This window comes from Sander vitreus, chromosome 10 (genome assembly GCF_031162955.1).
Source record: "Sander vitreus isolate 19-12246 chromosome 10, sanVit1, whole genome shotgun sequence".
Taxonomy (NCBI): domain Eukaryota; kingdom Metazoa; phylum Chordata; class Actinopteri; order Perciformes; family Percidae; genus Sander; species Sander vitreus.
This window is the reverse complement of record NC_135864.1, coordinates 13158761-13183391: the sequence shown is the minus strand read 5'-3', so window position 1 is coordinate 13183391 and position 24631 is coordinate 13158761. Positions and strand designations below refer to the sequence as shown.

The window sequence follows — 24631 nt, the reverse complement described above, 5'->3', positions numbered from 1 at the left end:
GCTGCAGAGTTGAGGGTCACAGGGCCCCTCTTCTCAGGTCTACACTACCAAAGTGACTGTTTAGTGACAACACATAGAAAAGGGGTTGTGTGGAAGACTATGGTGGGGGGTTTGTGTCTGGAGGTTGTGACCAGAGGCGGTCCATCCATCATGTGTCACTTCAGCCCTTTGGGGACTCAGATCTATGAGCCTAAAGTGAACTGAAGCCAAACCAACAATATCTCATAAAAACATCTATGTTTTAGCTTATTAAATTGATAGGTTAGTATTTTTCAAGTATTTTAACATTATGGTGATTAGTTTTCTGAGGGTTGTTGGACCAGACCAGGAGGCGGAGTATAAAATGCCATAACTGGGTGGAGTTCAGTGTTTCTTTTATATATTCTACATGTATAGTTCAAAACACACAGAATTTATGGTCCTTCCCGAATGATTCTCTTCTCAAGAGGGGATGTAGAAACTTTTTGCATTGATGTGGCTCTGTGGCTAACTGCGATAAGAAAACGTGTTGTACTTCTACTGCCTGCTTACAGTTCTCACAATTCACAGCAAGCAATGCAACCTTTCCTGTTGATTGTATGATAAACAACATTTAAAAAAAGATTTGATTTATTTTATAGCCATTGCAGGGTGGTGGTTTTCTTGCGGCTTTTGTTCGTGGAAAGAATATAATCTGTGTAACAAAATAAAACAAATGACTTCAGGGGCAGTGGAACAAATAGTGCGAGTGATGTGATCAGGCAGAGTCTGATAAGTTTTTTCCTGCGGTTACTCCCAGTGTCACGGACACTAACTTCAAACAGCACAAATGATTTAAGTCATACCTTCAGCGCCACTGAGGGTAAAGAATAGTGTGAGGAAGAAAGGTCTATACAGCTGGCGTAGATACAAAAGCAGGAAAGCATGAACCTCATCTCACACCTTCCCTTCTTTCATCTACTTCCCCTAATAAGCTGGTATTTTGATTCCTGGATTCCTGGCAGGCTGCCCTGTTTGCAATTCAAAGAGTTTTCAACAAGAGCATCTGTTTGGGTATTATCATAAACCTGCATGCACCCCCACCCTTCACCTCCCAACTCCCCCCTTTTCCTCCCTCCCTTTGCAACCGCTCTCTTTCCTCAGCCGTGTGCACTTGCATGTTTGTGGAAAAGGGGTGGAGAGGGTGGGTGATGGTGGGGTTAGGGGGGCTTTTCCTTGACCCACAGTCAATGATACATAAGCCACATGACCAACTAGACTCATATACACACACACACACACACACAGAGAGAAACATACGCCAACGGACAGACCTGCAAGCTGACTTCCAACACATTCACAGCTCCACTGAACTTGGCTCATGCTGCTTTTTTTTCTGACAGAAGAATAGAAGAAAAACACACACACACACCTCCGTGGGAGAGCTCAGATCAAGACGTGCCTTCAGTCTTGGAGTGGCGCTGTCACACACTGATATACAAATACGCATTTAGACAAATACACAGGCACAGTCAGGGAGCCACCACACACACACATATTCCCACAAATTGACACACTCACTTCTCACACACACACACACACACACACACACAAACACACAGGGGAGCAAACAGTCTCTCTCTCTCTCTTTCTTGCTCGCTCAGCTGCTCTCTCCCCCTCTCCCTCTCTCTCTCCCTCCCATCCACACACACACACACTCACACATACACACACACACACATACACACATACACACACACACACACACACACACACCACTACAGTATATCAGCGAGTGACTAGCGGAGAGCCAGAGGGGAGTGCAGAAATGAATGTGAAGATCCTGACGCTGGTGATTGTGCTCTTGGTGTCTCTGCTGTGTTCTGCCAGTGCTGGTGAGTACAGGAGCGGCCAGCCTCGTCGCTGGTCGTCTCCCTCTGCTTTCTATTTCTCTCTCTGTTTGCCTTGTGCTCGTGCAGGCATCTGTAGTTGATCAGTTACCCAGCATGGTTAGCCTTCTGTGGGCTCTAAAAGGCAGGAATATCAGCACCTGGCTGTATACAGTACTGCAGTGCAGTGGTTATACTGTCTGCTATTGTACTGCCATGGCTTTTATGATAAACTTGAATGTGGTTTCTAGCTTTGATTGATCATTTTTATCCCTGCCTCACCTTGATGTAAGCTTGTAAGACTTGGAGATAAAATATTAAGAGGTTTTTGTTGATAGACAGTCTTGTGTGGAGCTATGCCTGAGTGATAGATAACGCTGGATGTATGGGTGACTGTTGGGGCTGTTATGAAATGTAAGATATGCATGGCACATGTTCTGTAAGGTGGAGTGAATCAGACTAACTGACCCAAGTGCTATATGATTATTACATGACTGTGATTGTGCAGCAGGGCAACACAGCACCTATATTGCGTGCCTCCTGTGGTGATGATAATGAGGACTACAATTGTTGTACGCATCGATGGGGGGAACACAGATCCCAGATGCACGGATTGTCTCCTGAGGGGTTCAGTCTTGATGCCTTGTCACAATAAATTTCCGTGAAGTGCTACTGCGTCTCTGGAGCCATTGTTGGACTAGATATCAATTCCAGTGTGAATCTAAAATGTCTAATATTCGGAAGGAAAACATTGAATTGGGACAATTATACAGTGGCAGGGCATATTCTTTCTGATGGCTCATGGGAGTAAATAGGTTCTGAGAAATGTGGCTGGGGTTTTCAGTTTGGAGACCGATGGTCAGCTGCAGATGTGATGCAGGTAACATTGTGGTGTGAAAAAACAACAGTTAGGCCTGTGTAAATGTCTGGACCATTCTTGGGATTATCACCTACCTGCTAACTACAGTGGCTTAGAAGACACACAGACACACTGTGTTTATATTTAATAAATGTAGAAGATGCTGTACACTGAATGAGATAAAGATAATGTAGCATAGACTATGATTATAAGATGCTGTATACACTACATCTTGGAAGATATAGGCCTAGGAATATATACTGCACAATGCTGTGTAGGCAATATGTAACTAGGTGCTGTATAGACTGTGGTTGTAAGATGCAGTGTAGACTTTATGCTTGCTAGATGCTGTCCACTCTGTATATCGATCCACGGCCAGAGCACTCACAGTTCCCATGCTTCCCAGCACATTCGTTTCAGCGACATGCTATTTTTGTTTAAGGCTCTCAGCACATGAGTAAATGGGAAGCAATTATCTAGCATCATGGTCAGTGTCGTTTTTCACGCCCTGCGTGTGGCTAAGCATGTTCCACGCCTGAGAACCCACTGTGCTACACCAGCGACGGGGGAAAACAAGGCTGCTGTGCCTCGGGCTTTCATGGGAGCTGATCCTTCTCAACGTTGTTCAAGTCATGCCGCTTATGTGCCTCTCTGTTCCCTGGCTGCTACTGTAGTATCAGAGCTCCATTGACATAGAGGTAGAGAGAGAAAGGGAGTGAAAGAGAGGAGGGGATGAAAGTGTGTTGCAGCGTTGATGGGTGTGGGGAGGGATGCTAGCTGGAGTGTGTCTGCATAGCCTACAAGCCTCTGCTACAGTATGCGCTGTCGCGGGAAGGTGTCGGAAGAGGCTCTGCATGTAGGCAGTGGGTGTGAAGCCTTTCATCTTGAAAGATGAAGCTTTTCCAGTTCAGTGGGCTTTCTCTCTTTAAGGCATCTGTGTGTGGACATGTGTGTCTCTGAGAAAGCAGAGAGAGGATGCACATAGAGTGAGACAGAGACAGTGTGTGTGCACTTGCAGGAAGCAATGAATATAGAACTGAATCTGACTGCCATAGGGTGGGGAAGTGTGCATGAGTCTTGTATTTATGGATGTATTTGCATATTAGCAAGAAGTCCTAGTGCAACAGGCAATTCAACTCAATAACAAAATGCTACTTACAATATTCATTCAGTACACTAAGTAATATTAGCATCCTTTAGCAGCGCACTTCAATTACCCATCCTTGAAAAGCACTCTGGCTGAAGAGTGGGCTCCAGCTTTAGACATGTGGTATCCATAATTCATCCCATGGCCGATCATTCTTCCTCCCTGTGTAACTCTTAAGACTGTTAACAGTCTCAAAACATTCTTGTGTCTGTCACAGCCTCTTAAAAAATATCAAGGCCTAATTTTTCTCCGCCATGGAAACACCTTGCCAATCTTCACCTAGGGATGCACAGGATAAAAACAATAGCAGCTGGCTCAGACACGCACACACACACACACACACACACACACACACACACACACACACACACACACACACACACACAGACAAAGTGTGTAATTGTGAGGCCTGGATTGAACAGGTGAGCCAGTTGTGAGTGTGAGCGGAGCACAAGGCCCGGATCAGAGCTATTATCTGGCAGAAAAATCGTCTGCTTGGGAAAGAGGCGATTTTATGAGAGCTGTCAGCAGTGCTATTATTCCAAATTAAACTTTGATGCATTGTTGGGGCTAGCTGCTCTATGGCACCATCATGCATGCATACTGTACTGTAGCCCGCCTCGCTCACATGCTCAACTAAGTGCTACCGGTCAAGGTACAGCCAAAAAGATGAGGGCTACAGTAGTATGCCACTAATTAAGGCACCTAGAGGCATAAAGCGCCAGCGAACTAGGTATGATTATTTTGTTAACAACTTATAGATCTAAACCAACCGTAACCAGGAAGCTTTAAATCATAATCCTGGGTTTTCTAATGTAAAGAAGGTGTTTGTGCCTGTGGACGTGATTATGGTGGTCATGGAGAGAACAAAAGCAGCTAAACTTTTCCAGATGTCCAGGCATAACATAATAACAGTGGGCAAACATTTGTGTCAAAGGGGGAGCGGTGGAAAGGTTATTATGGGATTATGGAGAATCACAGAGCCTTTCCCCCTTTTTTTGAGGCACAGGAGCTTGTGAGCACCAGCTGGGTTTATGTCACACACAAACACAAAGGGTCAGATGAAATCCGTTTCATGAGGAACCCGTATTTCCTCTTCATGCAGCATTACGTGGAAATAGAGCCAGCAGCCTGCAGCATCAGTGTAGTTTATCTGCTGCAGACAACACACGCACACGCACACATGCACACACGCACGCACGCACACACACACACACACGCACACACACACACACACACACACACACACAAAACACTTCATGAGTTGTGTTTGGGATGTGAGTAAAGAGGGATTTGTTATTGTCTTGTTGCTTTGTCACTTAGCTTTTTAAATAGTAGAATTAGAACTATATTGTTATTATCCACAGTTCATATCTATGTTGCCTAGGTTTAAAGCTTTAGTGCGTAACTTTTTGATATTAATGAACGTCCGTTACATTCAAGCCATTGCCAAATGAGTTGCTACAAAGCTAATTAAGACTATCAGCTTCACACAACTCTCTCTGTATTTCTCAGTATGACTATGTTCAGAAGATTGTGGCGTCCGGTGACTTTCCCGCCCAGAAACTCAAGTGAAGATAATTACCTCTTCTGAAGAGTCCATCATGTTTTTTTAAACCTCCGTGTCCTCCTTGGCTACTAGCAACTGCGTGGAGGGGGTGGGCGCGCTGTGCGTCACAAAATGCTTGTATCATGTAAAGCACGCCGACAGTTTTCTTGTCATTACTTAGAATTCCTCATGGGGGCGGCAGAAAATACCCACATACTTTGGTAGCTGATCCTTTCATATTTCTGGATATGTTATGCTATTTTCACGACATATTGTTTAGCCAAGTGGGAATTATATCGGGAATTTTCTAACAGCGACGATATCTCCTAGTTTTTAGCCCAAAACAGACATTCATGTGTGGTTATTTTATCTATTAACAATTTCTGGATCAATATTTACAGTATTGTTATGATTTAAAATTATATATACAGCGATAGAAGATTTTCTCCATAGCTCCCATCTTATAGGGTTCATAACATACACGGTACATACGTTTCAAAGATGAGATTTTATTTCAAAAGCTCCCAGTGATAAACCACTTCACATCTGTATTATATCACCCAACATGAGATTGGTGAATGGCACTCACAATTGCTCTGGAGTGGTTGGGAGTTAAGGAAGAGATTTAGTGAAAAATCATAACTCATTTGGTAGGGATATAAGGCTAACCTTTGGGCTAACACTCCCCAGAGAGCTCAGCTGTTGAAGACTTTGGCAGATGTGACTGCTGGGCTGCTGTAATGTAATTCAGAACTCTTTGAATGAATAAATCTACTCACTTAGATCTTCCCTTGAGAGCAAATGCAGTGAACAGGAAAAAAAAGTAAAAGGGGGCGTAAAAGACGGGCCAAGGGACAGAAAAATAAAAGGGCGGAGGCTATCTGGGAGCGGAGAGGTTGTGTAAGCTTTCCATGGAGGAGGAAGTCATGGCTACATCTAAGAACTCACAGCTGGTGATCAAGTCCGTCTTTACTAATTCATGTGTGGAATGATACTTCTTGGCTGTAAATGAAAAAGTCAGAATTTTTATATATAAGTCTATTGCAGTCCAGACCCCCCTTTGAGTTTTGAGGCCACAACCTGGAGGTTTGGGCAAGGGGTGGTGGGGGCGAGGGGTCCTGTGTTAACCAGACCTCATGTGATCACCAGACCTTATCCTCAGGCCCGGGGCGCTCCTTACAACTTAATTAGAGCCAGATATTTCAAAAAACTGCTGTTTTCCACCAATGTTAAAGTGATTTATGACTCTCTTTTTGAACATTAAGTGTTACATTTATAGCAGTAGATCAGATTCCTGATCAATATCTGAGTGGACATTTTTATTATAACGGGCTGCCAGACCGCAGAATAAATATTGTGGTCTTTAGGAATGCAGGTGCTTTAATTACTTTCATGCTCAATTTGTAGAAACCCAGAATGGAAATATATGACTTCTGTCAATTGCTTTGGAGATGTCATTTGTGGTAGAAATTCCTACTTACAGCAACTAAAACATTATGTAGGAGTAGAAGAGAATTACTTTGGAGAATCAAATAAATATGGTTAAGGGTATTGTCACCATTAATGTCAAGCCTCTATAGGCACCATCATGGATCAGAGAGATTTCATATAATGTATGGCTAAAAGCACTGCACAGCTGGCTGTTGTTAGGCAGTTCTAAGTCAGACAAAGGATGTCATTGCTGTGAAGACGGCAGTGTGGATTGGGGCTATGGATGGTGTAGAGGGACTTAGTAGATTTTCGGTTCGTTTAGTGACGCCTCCACTGGGATCTGCTTAAACTTCAAGCCTTAGGCAACAGGATGTGCACGTCACTTTATTCTCAGAGAATTATAGGATGTTGTGGTGCACCTCAAACTTGGTTTTAAACTGTCATGCACCTCATGTTCTCGCCTTTAATTGAAACGCTTGAAAATGTAAGATCTCTTCCATCCTCCACAGAACTGGGGCCCTTCTGTGACAACACAGAAATCCTTCATTTATGAAATTATGCATTATTCATCACAATCGCTCTGTCTTTGACCATACACGTTACTTTCCCTGGGAGACTATTTCACATATACAGGTCCACGCTTAAACGTTGGTCAATCAAATGATCTGCCACTGACTAATAGCATGGATCTCCCCACTGACTGTTTCCTGGATCAAGACAGGGCCCCTTGCTGTGTCCCTCTGTCTCATACACTGTTCAGGAGAGGCCGCCCTGCTGTCAGGGCCCCTTGAACATAAACAGATGTTTGTGAAAAGAGAAGAGCAAAACTATATATGGAATTCATAAACATGAATCCATATCAGGCAAACAGTTCATCCTAACAGCTGATGAAAACCTTGTGAACACAGAGGGCCAATAAACACTAAACTTTAGCTCACCCTCAGCAGAGAACCTGTCAGTAAAAATCCTCATGAATTTTATTTCTTCACTAAATACGTGTGACGTGTTTCATTGCATAACCTTCAGCCAAAGCTGCTTCTTTCCTACACACTCTCACTATATCAATAATAATGTTTTAGCAGACACTTTTCATTAGACATAATCTAATCGTGCTAGTTAAAGCAAAACAAGCGTACCATCCAAACTAAATTACTGGCAATTTTAAACAAGTCCCACTTTTATATATACAAATATTTAGGAAAAATTGTTGTTTGTGCTACAAAGCCTTTCATTTTTAACTCATTTACTTACTTATAGAGTAGGGAGGGCCATAATTCATCAATTACATTCAGAGGTATTATGTTCATGTGGTCCATTTGTGATATAGTTTTAGAAAATACTGCTGTCAAAGTTAATTAGTTCATCCAAGGAAAATGGTATTACAAACTAGTTACTGAGGTTTTGTTTTTTACATTTTTGAGATGCAATGCATAACAATTGAACACAGCTTAATGCATCAAACATCAATTTAGTTACTTAGCATATATTTGCCATATTGTGATATATATCAATATCTCAAAAAGTGATACCTTGAGTTAAATACATCTTTCCAGTTAAGCTTTAAGCGTCAGAGCCATTGTTTTGCATTATTTAGTTTGGTTGAGTTGAGTTGGTTGTAACAGTCTGATGCAATGTCGCTGCTATTTTCCTTCAATAGTACTGAATATGCTATGGGGAGAAGCGATGGTCCCCTCAGGCATTAAAAGCTGCAGTGAGTGAACCCTGCGCAGTGATGTTTCTCTCTCTCTTTCTGTCCCTCTCTTTCTCTCACATAAAAAATGGGAGAAGGCACGCAGGTTCACAGCATGGGGGTAGTGATGACACAGGAGAGGGAGGGGGCTGTGTTTCACATCTGATTAGCGTGCCCATGGAAACGAATGGTTGGAGGATCCCTTTGCCCTTGACATGCAATCTCTGGAGATTACAGCAACTGTTGGTAGCCTTACCTGCCTACTGTACCTGCCATGCGCAAAGATTTAACCCGCTGAATGTAAACAGCCACAACAGCATCTCCCTGCTCCTGCCCTCAGTTTTGACACTCTTCAAGGAAAATTGTGAAAAGAAATCTCCCCTCTGAGCTATTCTATGTTTGCTTCTCTGACTGCTCATGTTCAGTAGGCTCCAACCCGCAGTAACCCTGTAGCCACAAATTCACCCCTTCAACTGGAGAGGGATTGTGAATAAACCAACAGGCAGTCAAGTGGTGAGGGGAGTCAGTGGCTTTATTAGCTGGCTCAATGCTGCTGCCGGCCCTTTGAACTCACAGCGCTCTGATCATAGCAGAGTATGCAGTCTCACACCTCATCATTTCATACACTCTCTAATTCAGGAGCATATAGCACCACACATCACAGGCGGCTGACTGACTCAAAGAGACATCTGCAGAGTTTGTTTTCAATTTGTTCTGAACCTTTAGTAAGAGTGGGGGGTTGCTTTCAGAGCAGGGTGGACAAGGGGTTAAGTTTAAAAGCTGCAGCAATGGGAACAACTTTTCATGCACTTTGGTTTCCTCACTGGAGTTTGTATAGACAAAGCCAGCCTTCAACTCAGCCACAAGCCTAGCATTATCACAATACAACAATGCTGCATATCAAACAGGTCCCGACAGAAATAAAAGAAAGTGCTCACGACCAAAACACACCCCCCCCCCCCCTGAGAGGAACACTCAGAGGCCAAGTGTGGTGGCCCACAGAGGAGGTTAAAAACATCACGGCTACAGTCAGGGGGCTGATCAGTGTGCAGTGAAATCTGTAAATTGAGAACCAGGTCGATTTCAGCTGACAATGTCATTCTTTTTGCTCCAAACTGAGCGCCTTTCATGGTGGCTGCCATGGTAACGTGGTCTGAAAATCGGCACGCAATTGGTACCAGTTTCTGCCAAGGCCCAGACTTACTGGTAGGCATGCGATAAGCAGCATTTCCGACACTAAATGTTGGATTGTGAAAGCTGAACAACAAGGGACTGCCTCCTTAGTTAGGCACCATTCCATATGTGCAGGATGAATGTGTGGGGATGCTATCAGGCAGCGAGCAAATCCCCAGTAGGATGCTGTAACAGTGCTGGGGCTTATTCCAGGTTAGAAGAATGTTTGGCTTGTATCTGGCATAATTAACACATCTCATTCATGGCTAAATAATCCTGATCCCCTAATGTGCTTATGCAGTGGAAAGCATCTCCGCCCATGGCATGTCTCTGTCTGGCTGTGTGGGTTAGTATGTCTGTGGTAATGGCATGCTATAGAGGGATTCATTTGCTAAAGCTACTTTTAGTGAATGAAGGAGGGAGGCACACGATGGAGACAGCAGGCCTGATCCTCTAACGTCATGGTAATAACCATGGCTACACACACCAGGGTATTTATTCTTCCTGTCTCCTACTAACACAAATATTGCTGTTACCCATAAGGATTACACATACACACACACACACACACACACACACACACACACACACACACACACACACACTCACACACACACACACACACACACACACACACACACACACACACACACACACACACACACACACACATAATAAGCTAAAACTACCTCCCATATAGACACAAATAATTGCTGTTATCTTTATATTACTATATTACTGTGCAAGTCCTCGGTTTGTTTTTGCAATAGAATCCCAATCCACCATTACATTGGAAAATGTTGTTAAGGAATGCTTTAGTATAGTGCTTATGGTATGTGAATATGACATGTAACTGTCAAAGATACAGAAGTCAGATTTAGTCTAATCATAATGCTAATATGGAGTTCAGATAGAAGAGTCTACAGCCATGCTTTGAGATAAATGCTAAGATCAGCATGCTCACAAGATCACATGGACAATGCTAACATGCAGATGTTTACCAGGTATAATGTTCATCGTGTTCACCATCTTCGTATAGCATACTAACATTTCCTAATTAGCACTGGACACAAAGTACAGCTGAGGCTGATGGGAATATCATTATCTTAGCAGGTATTTGTTCATAAAGCATTGGACAAATTCTATTTTTGACCTGACAATGGAGCTATATAAAATGTTAAGGAATCACGAAAATGATTACAAGTCATCCTGACAGGAGCATTAAAGTCTGTGCTATACGTCATTGTAATCCATGCAATAGTCCATTCACAACAAAAGGGAACTGAGGTGGAGGTGCTAGAGGAAAAGTCAGGGGATCACCAAAGTCTGTATGATTCATCTTTTGGGGAACATGAATGCCTGTACACAATTTCATGTCAATCCATACAATAGCTGTTGAGATATACCAGTCTGGACCAAAGTGGGAAACTGACCAACCATCTGTAGAACTATGCTACTAGCAAGTCTAAATACATCTCAGTCCCTTGTGAAAGAAACTACGTTTCAAGCTTGAATCATTTATGAGATTTTTTATGCCAAAATATTAGGAATAGATTAGAATAGAATCACACTGTGGGCACATGGGGTTAACTCCTCTGATTTCAGTACCGACCCGTTCCCATCCTCCCAGCTTTGTTTGTTTGTTCACACATCAAGATACATCTTTACAAACTCCAGTAAGCAAGATTTATGACACAGAGGTGTCAGATAAGTGATGTAGGGACAGTAAAGAAACAGAGGAGAGATGAAATGGTTTTGAGCCGCTTAGCCAACCGAGAAAATGGATCAATGAGATTGCACACAATTGATTCATAATCAGTGTGACTGTGAGTGATGAGCAAGACGAGGAAACAAACAGATAAGGTTCAAGAGAACAGCAAAATCAATTTGCGGTGACACAGAGAAAATTCAAAACAGCAAGGATTAAATGTGGATGGCCATGCTTGACTGTGCATGTTTACATTTGATGCAACAGTTTCTACTTGTGTTTACTTGTTGCTACAGTAAGACTCACAGGCTGGTATAGTTTAATCCCTCATGTCATAGTGGCAGAAAAACCATTACGCTGTGGCTGCATTTACAAGTGCAGACATTTGTTATGTGGTCGTTTTGGCAGTCGATACACACAAATCAGCTTTACAACTATTAATAAGCAGCTCTGGCCCATTTGCCATGCTCCCTGGGTTCCTGCATTGACACACAGCGCTGTGATATACAGTTTGCTCTTGCCAGCCATGAGGGCAGTTGATGAACTTGGCATTAAACCAGAGGACAGCCATTTCTCTTCTCTGACTGGATGGACAGGTGCTGGAAGATGTATAACTCTCCAGGCTCCACTGATGGACTCTTTGCAGCATCAACAGGGATAAGCTGTCAGTATTGCACTTTCCGCTGGGCCATAACAAGACGGAGAGCCGGCCATTTGAAAAACACAACATAACAGATATCACCTTAGGAGGTGGTGGTGAAACTAGGGCGTGGAATCAGGGAGCAGCCAACCAGCTATTCATCATTAGTCTGGAGACTGGCCAGTTTGTGACACTGTCAACTATTCTCTTCTCTGCCTGACCACTTCTACCTCTCCTTTTCTACTCTCTTCTTTTTAAGGAGGTGGCAGCAGTAGTCGCAATAAGGCATTCCTGAAATTCCCTCTTTATTAAACTTTAATTAGGGAATTACCAAGTGGGGGGAGGAAGTGTTGAGATTTGACGGAAAGAGGGCAAACTCAGGGCTTCAAGGTCATCAGAAGTAGAGATAAGAAGCTTATTGTTGTAAGACATTTGTTATCCTGCCATTTTACTGTTATACCAGCTGAACATAAACATGGGAATCTCTCGTGGGAAAAGATCAAATGGGATACTATAGAGGCCGGATCCAATTTCAGAGCAATAAGATAGCGTAGATATCTTTGTTTATGGAGATGAAATATGCATTAACCAATGATAAACCTGCCATGGAAACAATCAAAAGGTTTTATCCAGATGCAACAGATGCTACCACAATCAATCTCTATTAGTTCCCCTACAGATGGGTAGAGATACAAAGCTAGCTGTTGCTGTATGTCATATCTGTCACACCAAGATGCTTTCCCTGCAGGCTGCAAGAGTTAATCTATACTGCCAGTGTTATCACTGGGGCCCGGCTTATTTTTAGCAGCTTTCATTACACTTTTCTATCCTGTAGCCAGATTGGATGGGTTGAGATTTGTCAGGAGAATCACAAGATGTTTTCCCTTCAAACCCCAGTGCAGAGCAGTGGCTGACAGCTTACTATGGCAGGAGACATCTAAATTGTCTCATTATGGACCCTGGGTTATGACAGCCTGAGCCACCCTGTGAGAGGAACAGCAGATGAGTTGTGTGAGCCGAGATACAATTACTTTACCATCTTGCATTGCAGTGTGTGTGTGTGTGTGTGTGTGTGTGTGTGTGTGTGTGTGTGTGTGTGTGTGTGTGTGTGTGTGTGTGTGTGTGTGTGTGTGTGTGTGTGTGCATAGCGAGTGCAACTGCATGCATGTGTTTGCAGCACCTCTTAAACTAGCCATCACTCAAACATCAGCTGCAGTTGGGCGTTGTGTGGCACTGTAGTTCCTGCAGGTTTCACTGTGAGACATTTAAGATGTCAGTATGCTTTAACCAAAGTGCTGGTTGGATGGTCAAAAGGCGTCTGAAACCCCCACCTTTCCAGGGTTTGCATCTGACAGGTTATGTAACCTTCCGAAAACTGACAGTTCGACAATCACGCTCACTCCATGCAGCAGTTGTTTGTTGTTTTTTTTTGTTTTGTTTTTTTCACCTTATTACTTCAGGCACTTTTTCATGTGTACAACTGAGTGCAACACCATGAATGTCTTCGAGGAGATTCTGACCGAAAGTGTGTACCGTTATCCGTGTTTGGATAGATATCAATATGAGGTTTTTTATTCCACACCTTCAACTGTGACCATTTGAAACAGCTAAAACAACTTTTGCCTTCAGCAGTGTTGTATGAAACAGCTTACGAACAAACTACTTTGCTTCAAGCATATCTACACTTTAATAGCCAATACTGCAGCATTGTGTTTCTGTGTGTTCGAAGTCCAAAGAGTGTTTTCACATTCAATCCCCTGGATTTTCGAAAAAATTAGCTGAAAGCCTTCAGACTGTGTCAATGTCCCTCATTCACAGTGAATCTGGAACAATAACAAAAGGATAATGCGCAGATTAGTGCTCCTAGGGGCAGAGATGGGCTTTAGATGCGGAAATATGCAAGAGAGACTTTCCCTGTTGCAAATGAATTAGCCCACTGTTCACCCACAAATATAGTGTGTAATGTGCTTGCGGAAGACGATTAGTGTGGATGTGGAACTTGAGATGTCTGGCATTTCAAGGATATACATCGAAAACATTAGGCAAGCTGTATAGCTCAGTCATGCAGTTCACCATTATTTAAACCTGAAGGCTAGAAACACTTTTCTTTTTCCTCTTTTTCTATGGAGAGTTGTTCTTTTAAAAAGGTCTTCAATATTCAATTCCTCCTAATGTTGTTTTGAATTCTTCTCTTGAGGAAAACTGCCCTCCATTCAAACAATATGATCTTGGCTATTAAAGACGTCTGAGTGTTTTGAACGCAATAGACAGGTTTTATAGACAATTTCTGACACTGTGACTTGTTCATATTACAGCCTGCAGTATTGGCCCTCTGCTACAACTAAATACACTAACTGATGAAAACCATCTTAAGGAACCAGAGAACCTAGTATCATCATGGCTTTTGTAAGCTGCTCAACTGCTGTCCTCAATATAGCCTACTTGCAGCTTTTCCAAACCTTTGCAGTCATGGCTGACTTATCTTAAGCTGTGTCCTCACTCGAGCCCTCGTAAACCAGAGGGTCATTCTCTTGGGAATTCTAAAAATGGTGCCAGTGTCTCTTATGAGAGGAGACAGGAATGTCATGACCCCATGTGAGTGATGTCAATCAGCTTTTTGATGGGAAATGCCCAATGGGGATTTGTAGTTTCTTTGAGAAAAGTGGGTTAGTTTGGCTCTGATCATAGGACATATTAATTTAAAAAAGGAGAAAGTTGTGCTGTTGAAGGGGTTCTCCACCAACGTTACCCATGAAGTTAATTGAAAAAAGAACCCTGATAATGTCATTGTTGTTATCTCTGCTTGGTCTTGACATTTTGAAACTAGAGGTGCGGCGTTTGGGAAAAGTGGCTATTTAGGACGTGGGGATTATAGGCATTATGGGAAATAGGATGCAGTGTATTTGACCCACACTATGGACTAAAAGTCAGGATATCTGGGCATCTGTTGCTTCAATTTAGATTTTTAAAATCTTGTGGGTCCTCCAAACTTTACAGAAGTCAACAGCTAAATCACTGTAGTACCACTTCAACCACATCTACACAGCTCCATTAACTTACATTCTTTATGAGATACACGAAGGTTTATGCACATTTAATTGTTAATTCAAATTAAAAATGCATGAGTCATTGCATGAGTAAAATGCACGAGTCATTGTACTGCATACAATGACTCGCCACTAAGATATTTAACCACTTTAACATGCCCAAATAAAAAGACCTGCTCTGCTTTTACTTAAGTTTTTATTGGACTAAATAACTGGATGTAGTATGAAAGATCACCCACGTTAAATATCCCATTACAAGTAATAAAGATATTATTGCTAAACATTCTTCAAAAAAGCTCTCAATCTCCAAGAGGAGTTCTTTTAGTTTGCGATAGGTTAAGAGGTCATAGAGACACCTAAGGTGGACCAAACCATTTGGAAAAGAGGGGCTTAAGGGGATCAGGCTACACTTATTGAGAGATGACTGAGAACATCTGGGATTGCTCTCAAACACACATGTACTCAAACACCTAAGACATTCACACAAATTCTCACACAGACACAACGCTATTAAACTCATCTCTAATCTCGGATAAAACACTGCGACAGGATGCACCTCCACAAGGTCTGGTGCTGTGAGGTGTTTGTAATCTTGGGGGAGAGTGACAGAGACATGAGACATGAGGGTTTGAGTTTCTCGTCTATCTGCTGTGCTTTGGTTCCACCACACTTGATGAACTACAATGCTGGGTGGGCTTAAAGAGGCCCACACACACACACACACTCACACACACACACACACACACACACACACACACACACACACACACACACACACACACTTATCTATACATGTCTCTTGTTTCCTCATCCATTACCACTGTGATCCCTCTTTGGATTTTGCTACACATTTTTCTGTAGGCACTGATGGACTTAGCTGATAATCAAAATGTGATACTCTTAGTGAGAAGAGGCTGTGAAATACCATTTACTGGAGAGGTCATCTAATTGGTCTCTCCTCTATGTGTGTTTTCCAGGTCCCATGGCCTCCACGGAGCATGGCAGAGAGCTGGAAGAGGCGGCTACAGCGAGAAAAATGGTCCAGCAAAACCCTGGGAGGGGCAGTCAGAGCCACAGACCAGCCGGCTGGAAGAGGAGACGCCCACGGCCACGTCTTTCCCACAAGGGACCCATGCCGTTCTAGAGCAAGGTGAGTTTACAGCAGTCAGGGGTGAAAAGACGCTCGTTAGGTTTTGTTTGGTAAAGCATACCATAATGTCAGTGTCACACAGTAAAAGTGGATTCTCATGGTAAAGTATCTACCTATCGTTGCTGCATTGTACCAACTTTCTGTCAAGTCAGAGCTACTTGTTTCTCGAGAGAATATGAACAAAAGCACTTCCCGATTTATTATCTGCTGACTAGTGAAGAAACACAATTTCATAGAGAAACTTCTAAGAGGAATATGATGGTGACTCCTAAAATACTTTGTGGGCAGAATCAGTTCGGATGTTTTCGATGACGAATGGGAAACTCAAACTCTTACAGAAACACTGGAAACTCTGCAGGCAGACTCAACTCCAACACAAGGATGTTATTGTTGGCACTGTAAATAAGTGTATGTCTTAACAGATTATTGGACTTTAGCCTACAAGCTTGCATGCCTTTGTAGTACAACAAAGGATTAAGGCTACATCATTTATTTCCTCATATTGGAGACAGTTATAGTTGGAAACTTAACCTTTGAGTCAATTCAGGTAGTATACATTGTTTCTCTCCAGCTGATTAAGTCAATTAAATCCCTTTTTTCAAAGATGATACTTTGAAGAGTTGGGTTTCCTAGCGGCACCATTTTTCTCATGAAGGACTGTTTAACTTGCTGTCAAATAAAACAAGTCTTTGTGTGAAAACTCTTTCATCCAAAATCAGAGATAATATTTTACTTATCACCTTTTCACAGTTTGATTTTCTTTTCTGAACCAAAACAAACTCTCTTTATTTCTATAAAAACAGATCAAGCTTCATTGAGAAACTAAAACATACAACAACTAATTAAACAAGATGATCAAATGTATAGTATATACAGATGTGTGTGTGCTAGTGCTAGTACATTTCTGTGAATGGAAAGCAGTACAATTATGTCCCTGCATTAAGAAGTGCGGGACCCATTCACATGTCTCTCCCAGACGCTGTGAGGGACAGGGAAACTAGACAAGACACAATATCCCTGCAGGAGGCGCCGACCATACAACACTGACCTGCAGAGGGTCGCCATAAATTAAAGCCATAGTGAGAGGAGGCTGCAGCCAGAGAGTGTCAAGGCATGGTTAATCAGTTTTAGGTAAAAGGGATCAAAGCTATAGAAGTTTGAATGTTCTTTTCTTCTGCAGAGGTTTTACAATCTATAGCGGATTTTTGATCATTATTGTTTTTTTGTATTTTTGAAAAGAGTTCTTTTGAACTCATTCCTGCTTTCAATACGGGTCATTCCTGCTTTCAATACAGGACTCTAGAGGATCAGCACAAAGGTGAAAACAATGAGTAAGGGCCGAGCCAGAGCACTTTGCACTTGAAGGACAACATGGGTCCTCAGTCTGCCAATAAAATGTGAGAATCCTCTCTGCGATTTGAGTGGTCAGAGCTTTCAGTGTTCAGGGCCTGAATGGCCACAAAATACAGGGAGCTTCAGGAAGTTGTGAAGCTCTGTAAAAGTGAACGGCTCAGTGAGTCACAATGCCATCTCTGCAAACACCTCTTAAACCACAACGCTGGAGATTTCCTTTTTTTTGTTAGCTTCCCACTCTGGCTCCTCTCATTCTTGCTAAGTTCATAGTTCACCCGTTCAAGGGTTTCTTCACATAACATGCCAATTTACCCCAACCTGACCTCAGTGGGAATCAGGCTGCATTTTAGTGATAATGCTACCAGCCTTCACTGAGTAAATGATCCAAACAAGGAGTTAAACTTCTACACAGTTCAGTCCCAGTTTGTTCTTTATGACTTAGTATGATGTATTCTGACTGAAGGAATTCATTCTTATATAGCATCAATCCATTCTACAGACTTCTAAAAGCTTTAAGGCTTAGGTCATCCTTGTGTGTCCTGCTTTCATTCTTCAGTTTGAGCTGATGATGGGAAAAACACCTCTGGAAGCAGCTGGAGATGCATTTTGTTTGATCAAAGCTATAGTTCAATGGAGACATCCAGCTGAGTGCTGGTGAGACTCGTAGGCAGGCAGACTGTATGTGGATATGTCATTACTGGCCTGAACTTAATTACTGTAAAAGTAGAGATTAAGAACAATGATTGACTTGAAACTCTATGCTATTTAGTGACATCTCCCCATTACAGTGTCAAAAGCAGCTCATCTTTTATTCCCTAAGACACCTGAGGTAAAGTTTGACTTTTCATCACTACACATTCCAGATGTAAGCGACTCTGAGAAGAAAGATGGTGACCCGCGTCATCCTTTGAGGATCTGAGTAGACTCAGATCCGAACGTTCTATTACAACTCTTAGATCTTAGCCATGCCAGTGACAGTCCAAAAGAGAACAGGATATTACAGATTTAAAGCCACAGTCAATTTATGAAAACCCCTTGAGACCCCAAGTGTGGGTAAGCTCAGTGAATGAGTCTTTTATCAAAACAATGTAGAGCAGGTCTGCAATTCTTCCCATACACTCCCAGTAGTTTGACTTCAATGGGGTGCTGCACTGAGATCATACCGTGGACCCAAAAGCACAAAAGACGACGACAACAACAACTCAATGGAGATTAGATATACGGTACATCAGTTCTCGGGGCATTACATGACCACAGAACTATGCCATCTTAAAACAAGAGCAGGCTTTTATCAGTAAATGCAACAAAACTCATCTGAAAACTTGGGAAATTATGACAGAACAGACACACACAGAGTAGATAAAAAAGCGATGGATGATAAAAGATTTCCTTATTGTTAAGGAGTGATCCAGTGCCCCGAGCATAGTATAATGTAATGCTTGTGTTTTCTACGGCGAGATATACAGTTGTTTTGATTACTCCCTGCCACACTTTACTATCAAAGACAATGAAATCTGGTCTTTTTCTTCACTGTTTTCTAGTTGGTGCAAGATAACAGGGTATAACAGTAAAAGCTCTGTTAGAAACTTCCTTCTTATTGGAGAGGAAATTTAAAGTCTGTAGGACTCATGAAATGATTTTTAGGAAGCAAAAAAACACATGCTGATGGCATTTTTTCTGTGTTATTTTCCTGTTTTGCAGGCACTGCTTTGAGCGCCCTCCCCCAGGTTCTGATTTCTATGCTCTTCCTTTGCCTTGGGGGGCCTTGCAACGAAGGGCCTACGCTTGCCCAGCCTGAAGAGTGATGTCCATAGCACCTGCTGGTTCTTCAAGCAACTCTGTCCACAAAAATCAGGACAAGCCGCTCACCCTCAGCTCTAGGAGGAATTGGGGGCAGGGAAGGGGGGTGGGGGGTATGGAGCCAGAGCTATCAGACTCTATTTCTCTGTCTCTCTCTTTCTATTATTCTCACTCCCTCACTTCTACTCTCTATCTCTGTCTTCTCCCAAGTGTTTTTTCTTTTCTTTTTCAATTTTCCGATTATTTGCTTAATAGAGCCCAATCATAGCGATCTCCCTGAGTGTCTCACACAGTTTGCATGACATGTGGTGGAGAGGGAGCCCGGTCAAAACAATCTGAGTCTTAAAGCATCTGTCACTTCTCCACGGTGTGGTATTCCCATCTCTCAGATCCAAGGTTACTGCAGCCCCTGATTTCATTGCCGTGTAGCTAATTAACGGCTTTACTAGCGGGAGAGGGCGCTAATAATGTGGAAGGGCAGGGTCAGTTTTGATGGTTGACAATATTAAGTTCACTAATGATACTCTGGATGTCTGGTGCGAAGAAGAATTCAAGGTGTTTAAAATGGAAGAGCAAGACATTTGAATGGCATTATATCCATCATTAATTATCATTATTAATGGTGCTTTGTTCCTTCTAATGACAGTACGTCCACATGCAAAGTTAAGTTGGACTGAAAAGAAAGCACATATTGTCGAAACAATCTATTTAAGTGACAGAATAATTCCTTCATTTAGAAGATTCTTTAATCCAAAGCTATTTTGGTGTTTCTGAACTCATTAACACCTTGGGGGGGGGTTTACTGACGCGCTCAAGGTTACTGTAACATGTCCCACCTTGGATGAGTCCTTTGACCCCAAATCCCAATCCCAATCCTGTCCCCAATCCCCAGCCTTCTCACCATACTGCTGCCCTGTGCAGCTGCTCTACTACACGACTGTTAACTGGCAGGGGCAGTCTGCTCCACCGACAGGCTGCCTTGCCTTTTAATGAAGTGCCAAATAATAACCTTCTCCACAATGCTGCCAGGAACAAAGGAATAAAAGGTTAGGGAGAAACACATTACCTCTTGTTTGAAGTCTTGATACACTGACACATTATGCATTTTCAATTTCTGCAAACAGAAATCCCACATGAGACAATGTTAGCGAGGACCGTTAAAATAGACCAAAAAAAAGAAAGAAAGAAGAAACAAAGCAAATATCAACTCAGTTAATATGTCACCATAATCAGCCTACCACTAGTGCTCTGGCTGTTTTAATATTCAGCATAAGGCTGGTTTGACCCTTTGACCGAAATCATTCACTAACGAAATGCTATGCCTTTCCATCATACTGGAATATATTACTGTTTATGTTTATTTCTGTGTTTAGGTAGTTTTATTTCTTTTTTCTCAGGGTGCTGTGATAGAGGCTTGTACTAGAGCAGTCTATTTTGTGCATTTATTTAACTAAACACAAACATACAGTACATTTAAAGCTAATATGAGCATATTTTCGTATATTTCCTTACTCTTCCTCTATGTATTCACCAATATAGCCATGTATCCAGATTCAGTCCTTTCTAGTCATGATCCTTTCCCTACATTATGTTGGGTACAGTTGCCTTTCTAGTCTGCCATACCACAGCACAGGTGGTCGTGGCTTTGATCATTATGCTCATTAAATCCTGGAGTTAATCTTTCTCAGATGAATCTCCCCAAGGCTGGCCAGGGCCACTTAGTCTGAGCTCATTGTTAAATTGGCTTAGACTGAAACCACACCCTTCCCCCTTTTTCCAATATTTGAGCCCCTGCTGCTCAATGTGTAACCATGTAACCTATTAGGACTGTAACCTATAGAGCAGCCACCTTGCAGTCGTTCGTTGTGTATTAGGTGTGTGGAGCAACTTCCTGTTTTTTTTTCACTTGTATTTTAGGTGAAAATCTGATTTGACCACACAGGCAACTGGCAGGTTAACCTAGATTTCCAACACCTTTTCCCTCTCGCCATGTCTCATGCAAATATTATAATAAAAAGCAGTCTTCTCAGTCCCAGTATGAGAAGCTTTTATTAAGAGAGCATCTAAAATCACAGTGGTAATCCACCCAGCCAAGATCACCTTGATTAAAAATGTATTAAATCCTAGGGCACTGTGAAGACTAATAATAATTTCAGTTTCACCATTATTTTTTCATACCCTCTCAGACAGAGATGTAGATTTCATTAATGCTCCTCGGGAGTGAGACAGCTTTGCTCAGGATGTCTCATGTATTATTGGGGAAGATAGTAGGAAGATATGAGCTGGGGATGGAAGTTCAAAGCAGCTGGAGTTTGGATGCTGGAAGTAGACTGGGTCATAACAAGGGGTTCAAATCAATATTTCCCCATCTCAGAAGTTATTGTTACGGAGCCGAGCAACGTCTGTATCCGCACTGTTCTTCATGAATGTATCCTCACCATCTGCACCAGCCATGCTGCCCTTTCAGAGACCAGAGCAAACCAATGTGTATGTAAAGTACTCTTTTTAATCTTGGTCTGGTTATCAGTTGAATCCAAAAAATCAAAAGCCAAATATCCTACTGATCCAAAGCCTCCGGTGTCAACTAGTCCCAACAAAATAGACGCGGCTTTGCTCCAAGACTTCTCTGTATGGGTTCGCAAGGCTGCACTTTTGCAATTCCATTATGCTGCTGGAATAATACACCCTGAAAACAAGAGTCTCTTGGTATGGAATGGTTTTCCAGTGTATTGTGACAATTTTTTGTCTGATTCTTGTCTAGCTGGTTGTCCAAAGCTTACTTTTTGAATACAGTGTAAAAAGCTGTATCTTTTGTGGATGTAACAAAATAGAAAAGTAGTCTGCAGCACAATATGTCATGGACACGTGAAAGCTTTCAGGCATTCTTTTCTGGTAGATCATAGCCCACAGCCCTCCCCTGCACATCAGGTTAATGGGCCTTGTGGTGTGGAAGGACAAGCACGTCCAGGCTCAAACTGAAATGGTAAACCAATACATTATGCTCGGGGAGCAAAACCATTTTCCTTAATGGTCTTTTCCAGCAAGGCTTACACAAGAGAAACGATTCCTATCCTCTCAATGTTTCCTCTCCAGTTCCTCTTCTCTGTGACCATCACAAGGCCTGAGTAATGTTCCTATGCACTTGTTAGCATGTTTTCCTGATAGAAAAATGTTTGTTCTGAGAACTTGCCCCTTTGTGTTTAGTTCTTTTTGTCCAAATGCATTTGGCTGGGAGTGTTTAAGGAGTGGGGATGAGCAGAGAGATAGATTTGTGTTACAAGTGGAGATGAGAATAAGCTGGCAACTTTAAAATATTAGCTTAGCCGTTGATCTCTGTTTCCGAATATAGACACAACCCCCACACAAAATCATCTCAGAAAAACACAAGGTTTTTATGTTTTTTTTAATCCTATTGTCATTCTATACTCAGTTATCTACCAGATGAAATTCCTTTAAAATGACATTGAACTCAAAAACATTTCACTCATTGTGGAAGTGGAAACAGAGTTGGCACGCAACACATTCCATGATTTTACCTTGTGAATCTCTAAGCCCATCAAACTGTATCATGTTGGCCTTCAAAGTGGGTGTGTGCAAGATCAAGTGGCTGATATTCAATCCAATGCATTCACACATTTCCATCGGCTGGGCAATCCAAAGGATAACTAGATTTTATCTCCCAGGGGAAATGACTAAGATCTTTCATTATCTTGGAGCCTCAAAATGAGACTTCCTACACCCAGAATAGCACATGCCCCTCCTGCCTTGATTGCGACAAATTCTCCATCTATGTAACCACTGTGTTCAAGATCAGCTCATTCAGAATCATTCAGAACAATCGAAGGAGAGATGCAGTCTGTAGGCTTACACGCCATCGCAACAGTGTTACTAGGTCTCAAGCAGATACCATTTAAAAGACGATGTATTATTCCTGAAACTTATATTCTGTTTATGGTGTGTGCTCATATTACTCACCAGGCCAAATGTACAGTCCCTGTCTCTGTTTTGATGTTGAACTGGGCAAAAATAAATGACATAAATAAATAAATAAATAAATAAATAAAACAAGTGTATCAGAAATGGTTGAAATACTGTGTACATATTTGAACTTTTGGTTTCTAATTTATAAAAGATAAGCTTTAGCTCTTGGAGTACTTATTTTATTTTTTCCTTTCATGCGTAGCTTTGTGTTTTTATTTTCTATTTCTGTAAAGTGTGTAAATATATCTTTATGATAATAAGTAATATTAAAAATCTTATTTTAAGAAAACACTGTGTTGTGTCTTTTTTTTCCATCAATGAAAATGTATTTAAAAGACTAAAGAGTCTGGAGCTGGTGTTTTGAGCTAAATGCTAATGTCAACGACAGTGCTTACATGCTGATGTTTAGCAGGTAATATTTATCATGATCATCGTTTCAGTTAAGTATGTTAGAATGCTAATATTTGCTAATTAGCATTAAACACAAAGTACATTTACCTGATGATGGTGCTATGTAGAAAGTTTACAAGTCACCAAAAGTATTACAATTTACCCTGAGGGGAACATGAATGTCTGCCCCAAATTTCATTTCAATCCATCTAATACTTGTAAAGACATTTCACTCAAAACTACAAATGTGAACCTCATGTTGGTGATCGAAGAAAAGTCAGGGGATGATCAAAATCAGATGGCTTCGTCCTCTGGGGAACATGAAAAACAACAATGCGTTTTTTCCACATCAATCCATCCAATAGTTTCAGTCCAGACCAAGATGGTGGACTGACCGACCAACCGTCAAACTGACATTACCATCCCTAGAGCCACAAAATTTAAGTTGACTTAATATTGTAGCTCCAGCAGACAATCGAGATACTGAACAACAGACTGAAGTTATATGCACAGTATAGTAAAACTGCACTTGGCAGAAATATTGGCACAGCGTAGTAGCATCAATGAGCCAATTCATAAATATTCAATTCAAATGGCATGCTCTAATCAGAATAAAATCAGCCTTCTCATTATTCAACAGATGTGCTTAAGATTTGCTATAATTTTTTTTTACATATTTTACTTAAAGTCAGCCCAGTTGTTTGTGTATTTTACCTTTGTGAAGCTGAACCTGGCCTGAAACGCCACGAAAGACATGTTGACGTGACTGCCAAGGCCATTAACCTTTACCTTCAGTTGAATCTTGTGTAGGAATTCATTCACTGCAGTATGCACGTGCCTTTTTAAATGTAAATCCACTCCTCACA

The 24631-nt window shown here is 41.8% G+C and overlaps 1 protein-coding gene across 1 annotated transcript; it reads left to right on the top strand.

Annotated features, from left to right (window-relative positions):
• The first annotated feature begins 1250 nt into the window (after window positions 1-1250).
• apln (apelin) lies at window positions 1251-23664 on the top strand. The gene is made up of 3 exons (XM_078260302.1): window positions 1251-1853; window positions 16069-16241; window positions 19296-23664. The coding sequence occupies exons 1-2, from the start codon at window positions 1787-1789 to the stop codon at window positions 16233-16235; spliced, it is 234 nt and encodes a 77-aa protein (XP_078116428.1). The 5' UTR covers window positions 1251-1786; the 3' UTR covers window positions 16236-16241; window positions 19296-23664.
• The last annotated feature ends 967 nt before the right edge of the window (window positions 23665-24631 follow it).